Raw genomic sequence first — 11738 nt, 5'->3', positions numbered from 1 at the left:
CCGGGGGAAAAAAACAGTTTAAATAAAATGAATGCCATAATAACGCTAACTTTTTTTTGCTCATTTACTCTTAAAAGCCAGGTTTCAGCAGAAATGTGCAAAGCATATCAAAACATCCTCAACTGGTACAATCTGCTCACTTTCACATAGGATTGGCTTGGTGAGCATTTTTCAGGCAGGTCTTTAGTAAATAGATTAAAAAAGTAGATTGTGAAAACATCATCCATCACACAAATCAATGCAAATCAACAAATTAAAGAAGAAAGATGAAGCATTGATGATCAAGGCTGAAATTAAAGCCCTTTCTATACTAAAGTTAGGTTAGAGATAAAAGTTAACAGTCACTCGCGTGGCATTCATTTATGGCCATCTTGCATGGGAAAAGATCCATTTTGCAAAAAAAAAACATTTTTACTGAAATGCCAATGGAATACACATTAGCTACAGTGCACATACCTTCATATTCTGCAAGGACATCATTCCAGTCCAGATTTTGAGACTGTGAGGAAACACTATAGAGAGACAAGCTGCCGCTGTTCATGCTGGCCTATACAAAGAAAGAACATCACTTTGATACACCGAATTCAACAGTTATGTGGTGATAAAAGACAAAATTAGCATCAATCTGCAAAAACAGGTAGAGTTTACACCTAGAAAATATCTTCCACCTTAAGAATAATGATCAGTTGAGAAGGATCGAGCTGTTCTATCACAATAAAGATTCTGAGCTACAGCAGGTTGTTCTTCAGAAAATTTGTTTCAAATCTTTTTAAGCTTCATGTGGACCACATATTTTATAATAATTCCCTATTCAGTCACTATCAGTGATAGCAAGGCTTTTTGAAACTTAACTTCTTTGACCAAAAGTAAATGGAAAGCAGTTACATCTTTTTATGTTGTGTGGCTGTTTGATTTGTGAAAATAAAACTCATTACGATATTGATATTGTCAACTCTGCTCAGAATTTCTGAAGTAGACTTGTTTTTTTTTCCCTTTAAAACATCAAAGTTTCCATTGCAGAGACTAAGGCTATTCGTATTAGAGCTGCAACCTCAACAGAAAACACATTACTGCAGTTCAAAATTACCTATGACAGGTGGGAAAAATCTAAGATAAATAATTATAATTATAATGATATTAAAAGTGCTGAATTTGGACTTGCTGCTATCAATGGGATTGGTTATGCTAATGATTTAACCTGAAGAATAACGTTGAGGTTAAACGAAATTCTCTGAATGCCGTAACAGGGTTTGGAAATCAGTGGTTCTCCAAATAGCTTCTTCCAGTTCACTCAAGTCTACAAATATCAATTGATTTTTGCAAGCTTTGTCTGTTAATTTTTAAGTTTTTAATTTGGATTCTACTTCAACTATTTAAAAAACATTTTAGTGCTAGTGGATTAATTTTCAATCACTATTACTTTTAATTTTGTCATTTTTATGTTATCTTTTACCAATAAAGCAATTCTAAATCCATTTCAACTTAACAAATATCTTTTAAGCTAGTTTGCAACATTTTTTTCCACTCTCCCATTTTTCAAATCACTTTTCAAATCTTTGAAAGCTCTCCATGGATATTATTATCTCCATGGATATCCTCCTACACTAACTTGCAAATACTTCAAGGCCCTGTGCACTGCTCAAATTCAAAATTAATGCATTCATGAAGCAGATAATCCCTTGGTAAAACTAACAAAGCCTGCAGTGTAACCACCTTTCAATACACTGGGTTAAGACCTCCATTTCCTGCCAGAACAGAGGAAACTCAAAGATGGATAATGGAAATTGGCTAGTTAACAACATCTCCCAAAATATAGTTTTACACATATGGTATATATGGTAGACTTGGGAATGGCAATTAGAAGAATTTTTTTTAAAATTATGTAATGTTGTTCCACAAAAAAAAAATAGACGTGGCAGACCATGCAATGGGACATACACCATGCAAGGTTTTTTAATAACAAAAATTTAGACAGAAAAGGCAATTTCATATTTAAATATCTTATATCCAATGGAACTTTCAAAGACAGTTAAAAAGCAGGAAATCAGTACCAACAAGAGGTCCAGCTGTAATGGAAAATACAATTAATTTTTGATAATTTCCTTGTTCACAATCAATATTCAGCAATGCCTAAGGAAAAATGCCAACTGTAGATGCCAGATCTTGAATGTGCTCTGACATAGTCATTTAACCCATAGAAACCCAGTGTCTAAAGGTAATAAGAACGTACATCTCAGATTGGAGTTACCAAGATGGGTGGAAATGTACATTAACACCTTCAAGGAAGAGAAAAAGTAAACTACAAATTATATTTATATATTGAATGTCAAAGAATTGGAACAAACTGATATAAGCTGTAAATAGATGTAGGTCATACTCACTGTGAGCTCGCTTTCAGTGTCAGTCTCTATGTTTATGTCATTGTTTTCCTCAGCCTGTATTTCTCTTGTTAATTGTTCTTCCTCAGCTATAGCATTAGCAATCGCTTCTTCATTCTCCTTTTCCAGACGGTTTGCCAGTTCCTCTCCTTTGGCAAGGACTGCTGCCATAGATTGCTGAGAGGGAAGAAAAGTAAACATGTATATGGGTTTTGTTAATGATGACAAAAAAATCCAAGAATACCAACACATATATGGAAGAAGCTGGCTCTGAGCACAACTCTTTTGCACTTGTAGATTACTGTTAATATTTATGCATAACAATAAAAATGAAAAGTATAATGCCTGTTCAATAATTAAATCCAATAAATAATGAGCCAGTTACACTGCAATAATTTAATTCTACATTAAGCATAGTGCACACTAAGCACAAGTAATTCTGAGTTTTATTCCTCTAAAACTCAAATAGCCCAACTGTCCATGAGTTGCATAATACAGCACATATTTGTAGAAAGAACAAATGGGTTCCAACATAAATATGGAGGGGATTAAGTGGAGCGTGTTTAACTTATGAAGAAGGGTGACAAATTTTCAAAACTACCAGAAAAATAGCCTTATGTTCCTGAAATCAACAAAGACTACTCCAAATTTCAAGTGAAAGGAGTGCTGCCGAGTGCATTCCAAGTGAATAATCACATTTCTGTTCCCTCCTCTGTTTAATAATTGAGCATGAAGTAATTTCATAGTCTCAATAAATCAATAACAATGTCATTCCTGTGGTTTCCTTACATCCAAGGGGCCACTTTTTCCTACTAGACACAAATATGAAATCTTCCGGCCTCGTGGTACAAAAGGATTTGGCAACTTATCATGACAAATTGCAACATTCAACTCAAAAACAAGGAAAAGCATTTAATTCACCCCAATCTACCTAGTCATAAAAGGTTATACTTTACAGGACTGTATTTTTTGTAATTCTATTCCCACCGCTTCTGTAAAGTTACTTAAAATGATTAATCATGAGTTGCTAAATTCAGTTTTGCATCATGGGGCTGGAATGTTTCCACAATACCTGCAGCTCAACATCACCCCATTAAGCGGCTTTACTGTGTGTAAACTAAAACACGGGGAATTCTGGTGGAGGAAGCACCATAGCCCAGCTTCATCCTCCTTTCACAATTCCCATGCACGAACATCAGATACGGATCAGTAGCAGGACCTGTGGCTAGTTGTTGACCATATGAAGGCAAATGGGTCACCCTGAACTACTCCCCTAATTAGGTCAGCACAAAAAAGTGTGGGACAATGAGTCAATGGTTCAGTACGACAGCTTAGGATAGCTTTATAAAGAATATTAAAAGGGAATTAGTCTCAGATTATTACTGAAACCAACACAGAGCTAGAATGCACATTGCAGCATTCCTTTCAATAACTCTAACCCAAACCTTTGAATTCTTATTTAGCAACTATAAACTGATCAACATCACAAAGTGCAGAATGCACAATTATTTATATAACTTGATCTCAACTAAATAATTGAAAGAATTCTGCAGGAGTGTTATAAAGCTGAATTTGACATTGAACCTCATAATGGAAGATTAGGGTGGATGGCAAAAAAAGGTGTCAAAAATTGTCCAGAAATGTCATTTTACAGGTAAGTGGTTCAATAACAACAATGTCAAACTCAGCAATATCTATCTTGTAAAGTTCACCTTACCAACATCACAGGAGAAAGTGAGGTCTGCAGATGCTGGAGATCAGAGCTGAAAATGTGTTGCTGGAAAAGCGCAGCAGGTCAGGCAGCATCCAGGGAACAGGAGAATCGACGTTTCGGGCATAAGCCCTTCTTCAGGAATCAACATCACAGGACTAAGGTTAAAATTGCAAGCGATGTCTCACAGAGTACAAAGGTATAAGTCCATCAGCGTGACAACGTACCACACAAAACCGTCTCCATCCCTGGCTATATCCTGTCCTACTGGCAGGACAGAACCAGCAGAGTAGTGTAACAGCAGTACACATTTGGGAAGGAGTTCCCTGGGAATGATTAACATTAAATCTGGGCCCCATGAAGTCTCATGGTATCAATTAAAGATGGGCAAGGTAACTACCTGCAGATTACCACGTACCTAACCCTATTACCACTCTCCCACTGCCCAGATGCTAGACTATGCTTGGTCAAGTTGAAGAGAAAGAACCAATAAGAGGGAACAAGACTCAACCTCACCCTTATTAATCTGCTTGCTGCAGTCACAAGACAGCATTGGCAGAAATAACCACTGCATTTTTCATATCCATCATGCTGTGTGGCACACTAAGTGAAACAGATCTCAAACCAATCTAGCGACTTAAGACTGGGCATCCATGAAGCATTGTGGGCCATCAGTAGCAGTAGAATTAAACTGAAACACATGGCCTGACATATTCCCCACTCCATCTTTAGACCATCAAGAGAGGGTTGAAACCCTGGCTCAAAGAATGTAAGAGGGCATGCAAGTTGCATATGAACATACAAAATAGGAACCCCAGAAGTCTACTTTTCCATTCAATAAGCCGATGGCTAGTCTGTTTGTATTTCAAATTCTACATTCCCATCTACCATCAATAGCCCTTAATTCCCCTGCCTAACAAGAAAGTCAACCAGCTCTGTCTTAAAAATATTTGAATGCTGACTAGCTAGCAGTATCCACATCTCATGAGTGAATACATAAATTAAAATAACCCAACCTTCTGAGGTGGAGTACCAAAGTCAAACAATCCTCAGAGAAAAAAATTCTCAGCTCTGCCCTAAAAGGGAGATCTTCATTTTTATACGTGGTCCCCTAGTTCTGGACTGATCTACAAGACTAAACATACTTTCCACATCCATCTTGTCAAGGTTATTCATGATCTCGTACACTTCAATCAAGCCATCCCTCACCAGGAATGCCTAAAGGTGAGAGTCAACCCGGTGAAGCTACAATACAGCACTATTTGCATGTCGAATAGCATAAACAGCGAGAGACAGATGGGGCTAAGCAATTACACAACTAATGAGTCGAATGTAGGGTGCTGGAAAAGCACAGTAGGTCAGGCAGCATTCAAGGAGCAGGAGAGTCGAAGTTTCCAGCATGGGCCCTCCATCAGGAATTCCTGATGAAGGGTTCAAGCCCAAAACATCAGCTCTCCTACTCCTCGGACACTGCCTGACCTGCTGTGCTTTTCCAGCACCACACTTTCAACTCTGACCTCCAGCATCTGCAGTACTCACTTTCTTCCACAACCAATGGATCAGATCCAAGCTATGCAGTCATGCTAGATCCTGTCATGAATGATAGTGGACAGCTAAACAACTGATTGGAGAAGGCGGCTCCCCGCAAATATCCCCATCTCAATGATGGGGCGGCCAAGCACATCAATGTAAAAGACGAGGCTGAAGTATTTGCAACATCTTCAGCCTGATGGTTCGACTGGATAATTAATTTTGGTTTCTTACCAAGGGTCCCCAAATCACAAATAAGCCAATTCAATTCATTCCATGTGGCATCAAGAAATGGCTGAAGGCACTGGATACTGAAAAAGATATGGGCTCTGACAACATTTTGTCAGTAATACTGAAGGTATATGCGCCTGAACTTGCTACACCCTAGCCGAGCTGTGCATGTACAGCTAAAACACTGTATAATGTGTAAAAGTGTTCAGTTATGTCATGCACACACACAAAAAAAGGCCAAATCCAACCTGGCCAATAATCCCCCCCAAGTCTACTCTTAACTGTCAATAAAAATACATGGAAGAGATCATCAAAGGTACTATCAAAAACATTTGCTTAGCAATAACCTGCTCACTGCTACTGAGCTTAGGCTTTGTCAGGGCTAGTGAGCACTTGACCTCATTACAATCTTGGATCAAACATGGACAAAATAAAGAGCCGAACTAGAGAGTAGAAGTGATCTTGGCACTGGGTAGGCGACACAGCTATGTGCATTCGCGCTCTTTGCTGCGAAGAACAATGTCAATTTGACTGATTATACTATTTCCATTACCTAAAATGTTCATTTTTTCTCACCCTTTAATGACTTCCTGTACCACAGTGCAACGGTCATTTAGTCTATCCACCCTGCAGCCCTCCACTTCCATTCAATCAAGCTGAAAGAACCTCAACTTGTTGGACAACTGCAGAAGCAGAGGCTCCTGCCTTCCTGGCCTCTCGGTCTCCTTTGCAGTCACTCTTCTGTCCTTGAATACTGATCTAATCAGAAGACCCTGTGGTTAGAGGTATGATCATCTTGTGGTACAAAGAATTCAGGTAAGGTTTCCCCTTCTTGATGCACTGTTTGTAGTTCAGCATCTAGCTCAAATGAGCTGAGTCTTCCTGAAGGTCAAATATTTATCACAGAAATGTTCACCTTCGATAAAACTGGCATCCAGGAGCTACTACAATCTGTAGCTATGACACATCACCTAACTTGGCAGCCGCCATGTGTTCTAGTTAGCCACTTAAATTATTATATTGAATTCAATTTACTTCTGTTTAAATATATTCTCGATGTTGCTGACTGCCTCTGGATGCTCCTTTTGCTTGTTCTTTTCGACACTGTTGTCTCTAGTTCTCCCAGACATTGCTGACTGCCTCTAGCTCTCACTGGGGACACTCCATTTTATTTTACTGTAAGTTGATATTAGTAAGCTGATGCTAGGGCTTTGACTCTGTTCTGCAGTATAATTATATGGGCAGTGCCATCCTTAATCCCGGTTGCTGGCATTCTGTCATTGTGTTTCTGCGCATGTTCAGTCACCTAATGGTCGCATTGACAATAATTGCAGTCCTTTCAAATTAGAAAGCACCCTTTTCTGATTTCTAGTGATGTGATAGCAAAAACAAATTTAAGAGCTACTTGTATTATTTTATAGGTACCTACTTTCACTGGACAAAGTGAAATACTTTTAAATTTGATGATGGGGCTTGTGTGATCAGGCTTCCTTAAAGTCTCTTCATACAAGTGAAAAAAAAATTGAAGCTCTTGTCAATTTAATTTCAATGTCGCTGGTTTGGAGGCAGTTCAGGGAGAAGTCTCAAGACAGAAAAATTAACCAAGGCCACTATTTCAACTGTTGCTCTATGACCAATGTTGCCACACATCAATGTGAACAAGAATGAAGTTCAATTGTCTGATACATTTCTCATTGGTTCAGCCCAAATAAGAAGTGACATTAAGTGAGATACTGTTTCCTGTGGGACCAGAACCTTGTGTATACCAGCATCTTTGGGAGACATGGGGAGAAAGAACTGAAAACTGGATGGGCAGAACATGGTAAATTTTAATGTGTATAACCTTTCTTTCATTGTCTAATCACAGGTTGGGTGTTAATCATCATGTTTTTAAACTTGCAACACAAATAGTCTTTGTCACTATGCAATTTAACATTGTATACACATACATTTAATTCATCAATAAAATTGAACTATTATAACCTTAAGATACTGCCAGTTCCGCACAGATTTAAAGTGATCAGTCTATTTGTGTTGTCTTGCACTCTGAACTCTGGCTGTCAACAGTAACCTTGTGCTGTTTGCCCTAACTGCGAACATTGTTTACACAGACCTAGATCCTTTAATCAACTGGCATTTTGACCAAATAGCCAAGAGGTGACAGACATGTTCCTTTACCACCAAATACGTAGGGAAGTAGAGGGAGCATCTCTCTTGTTAAAGAAACATGGGCTGCCATATAACATTCAAAATTAACTCAAAAAAAGGTCTGGGAAAATTTGATACCATATACATCATGCTTGCAAACATTTAGGCCTTCACAAAATAGTAAACATTTCAAAAGCAAAAAGAAACAAACTCTGCACCTTCAGGGAGTAGAAAGCTGACAGACTGCCCTTCTTCTTAAATCTACAGGTTTCCAAAGTCTAACTTGGCTTGATCAGTTGTTTCCAATTGACACTAACCCGTTTCCTACAATCTTCAATCTTGCTGGTGTCCCCATTACTTTCACACAAATTTCTCATTTAAACACAGTTGAATTGTTACCATAAAAGATCTAATCTCCTACCAAAGGTCACTTCAGTCTTAGCACTGGGTCAAAGGTGGTAAGATGCAGTTAATTGTTGTCTCCTAAAGCAAAAGTCAAATTCTGTTTAAGTGTGACTAGGAAGAAGCCAAGAAAGAGGGCAACACAAGAACAAGGGGAGGTAAAACTGGAGCAATACTTCATTTTAGTTCTCTTAAAAATTAAAAATAATCATGTATATATTTTGACAGAATTTTCCATCAGAACATAAGCCAAACGTCTGTCAAAGATGATGTTTTGATACATCAATGGATCTTTTCATGCACGGCCTTCCGTTTTATTTTAGTTCTTTTAACAATGTGACATATTGAAATGTTCTCACCATAGACTAAGTTAGATGCATTACACAGGGTAAATATTCTCAACATGTTCCAACAGAAATTCAGAAGTTTTTTCTGCAGTTAATCAGAATGGCCTCATCACAACTTGTTTACAGAAAATTTCCCAATGAAAACTATAAGGTGAAAAGGCCAAAAGGAAGAACAACTTATGCCAGTCTTTTGTATGAACACTAATGCAATGTCTGACTATATTGGCATTAGTTAAAATGTGCATGTTGGTGACCAATAGGGATAAATATCAACCAAGACACCAGGGATAACCCCGATCATCTTTAAAATAATGACACAGGAATGCTTGCTTATAGTTAAGGGGATACATGACAATCTAGGTTTGACATTTCATCCAAAAAACCAACACCTCCAACAATGCAGTACTCCCACAGGACTGCAAATAGGGTTTTGAGAGAAAGCATGCTGTATTATTAGGGCAGCTATCAGTCCACCATATGTCTTGATAGAAAATTTAAAGACAAAGTTTCTTATCTGAACCCACTCAACTGGATTTTTCAGCATCAATTACAGCAGGAAGCCCTGCCAATCTTGTTGACTTGTCCTTCAGTGACAGTTGGAAATTAATCTTTATATTTTAAAACAGGCCTCCATATTTTAGCACAAGTATTAATAATTCCACTTTGAAGATATGGGAGACAGGATTCTTGATATTTAACTTTCATTAATCCTCTTAAGCACCTATATATACCCAAAGGTCCATGGAGCACCAACAATTACAGATCTTATAAGATATAAATCACGGACAAACATGACACAACAATATTCAAAGCATAATTTTATATTAGGTGCAGCTTCTACTTGACTTCGTTCTCCAAAACTTGGCTCAATTCAAGGTATGTTAGTTCAGCAATAAACTGCATGAATCCCACCAAGATTATAAGCCATACTTGTCAACTAAACAGAAAACAAAATGTTCTATTAACAGCCAAGATGTTTCCATTTTGCCAAGTACCAAGTAAATATTTTTTAAAATGGCACCATTTTCCCCTGAATTCTTCCTTGATTTCTCAGCAACGATTTCTATGTCTTCTTTCCCTGCATTTGTGCAATCAGTTCAAAATGAAAATGTATTTGTCACTCTGGCAATTGGGTTTGTGCCTGTCTCTACTGAAACCTGCAATGCTTTTATAAGATTTTATTTCAGTCTTTCTTTCTCTTATATTCTCACAAAGGCATTATGCTCTAAACTCTTTGCTTCCCTTGAGAAAAAGTTAAGTGACTCAAGTGTTGGCAACTTGTCATGGGTTTTCATTCTCAAGAAAGTTGCATAAAAAAAGTGTGTTGATAAATAACTCACAAGAGTTAAGGATTAGTTTCAACCATCAGCAATTAGTCCTTCTGTAATTTTTCGTGATCTTGTTAGTTCACGAACCAATCAGATCACATAAAAACATCAAAGTCTAATTGCATGCTTCTTGTGGGTTACATTCTCATTTGATCAAAAAACGTGAAAAAAGACATTTGCAGTAAAACAGTGGGACATCACCACATGAGACCCCTTAGATAATTTAATGCAGCTTTAAAATCCCCGCCTCACAAATTAGAAGTGATTTCTAGACATTGTGGATTCTGACCTTGGGTAATCATTTTAAAACAGAGGGTGAGAATGAAACTTTTACAAATCAAGGTACATTTAATGTTTCTCGAGTTAATTAACTGGAAAACGGCCCAAAATAAAAACAAAAGTCATTATACTGATTGGTTACTGGGTACAAAGAGCAATTCAAAATTTATAAATGGGCCTATAGTGTATCTTTAAGCTCAAATCATGAAGCAATTACTGAACACTGTGAAACACATTTTCAACATGTACAAGCATATATTTTATAATTGTTTTTATCAACTTGTTTGGATATGTTATAATATTTTAGCCCAGGCATACGGACACTATCGCTACATCGTAAGACCCCCTTCATTACAGTATAGAAGGACATAATTGGTCAATTATATAATTCAAATGAGAAATTACAGAAAACACATTAACCTCTTTGCTTCTGGGGATCTAGTAGATGAATACTTTGACTTTTCCTTCAATTCACCAGTGTCATGGTTTTATTTTATACTTCAACTTTAGTTAACTGAATACTTTTCCTAAAGTATTTGCATTTGGCGGTAAAATTTATCCTGTTCTTTGTTGTAAATTACAACCTGCTCCCATTCTTTCCATTGATTTGTATCAAATTCCTGATTTTCTTCCTTCTCTATACTAATGAAGGAATTTTAGTCAAATACAATTTTACATCAATGTTTTATACTTAATCTTAGTTTTGGGAAGCTGATCTATATATGCCCTTCTCTCCCATTTACATTATACCAGATAAACAAAGGCCTTTAAAGATCACTGCAAAATCTGTATGGGTTGAGTGTTAAGCTAATACACAAATGGCATGATGCACAGTTTAAATTCAGAGTGCTGCAAGTTAGAGAATCAGAGGCTGGTACAATTGCAACATTTAAGAGGCATTTGGATGAGTATATGAATAGGAAGGGTTTGGAGGCATATCTGCCAGGTGCTGGCAGATGGGACTAGATTGGGTTGGGATATCTGGTCGGCATGGACAGGTTGGACCGAAGGGTCTGTTTCCATGCTGTACATCTCGATGACTCTATGAACACATCATAGTGAGCTTTGGAAAGGTATTACAACAAAGTAGTCCATAAAATGAGAAAAGGCTTCAGTACATTTCAGTACATTGTTTCTGTTCATCTGTTTGACTCAGTCATCCACCATCCCCCCCCCACTTCCCTAGCTCTTTCTCATCTACATGCTACCACTGGTTACATCAACTTCAAGCAATAAGCTACATACCAAGGTACACAACTGACCCAATTCTTCTTCCCACATTTCTCTCTTCTGATTGGTAGTACCTCTGTCTCTTGAATCAGGAGATGAAAGATTCAATATCTGAAGAGAAACTGGTACTACATACTCATCCAGGCTGTTTTTA

At 37.5% G+C, this 11738-nt stretch overlaps 1 protein-coding gene across 6 annotated transcripts in view; it reads right to left on the bottom strand.

Moving 5' to 3' along the window:
• The window catches only part of scaper (S-phase cyclin A-associated protein in the ER), a 316829-nt gene that overhangs the window by 218516 nt on the left and 86575 nt on the right, over positions 1-11738 (bottom strand). For all 6 annotated transcript variants that reach the window (XM_087982090.1, XM_087982091.1, XM_087982088.1 and 3 more), the window contains 2 exons: positions 2382-2555; positions 457-547 (listed from right to left, as the gene is read on the bottom strand). In XM_087982090.1, the coding sequence (XP_087838216.1) occupies positions 457-547; positions 2382-2555 (265 nt within the window). The remainder of the gene's footprint in view (positions 1-456; positions 548-2381; positions 2556-11738) is intronic.

Source organism: Chiloscyllium plagiosum, unplaced genomic scaffold, assembly GCF_037043375.1.
Source record: "Chiloscyllium plagiosum isolate Xiang-an unplaced genomic scaffold, Cpla_swu_hap1 HiC_scaffold_42, whole genome shotgun sequence".
NCBI classification, from domain to species: Eukaryota; Metazoa; Chordata; class Chondrichthyes; order Orectolobiformes; family Hemiscylliidae; genus Chiloscyllium; species Chiloscyllium plagiosum.
Note: the sequence above shows the minus strand (reverse complement) of the source record. Positions and strands in the feature narration are given on the sequence as shown.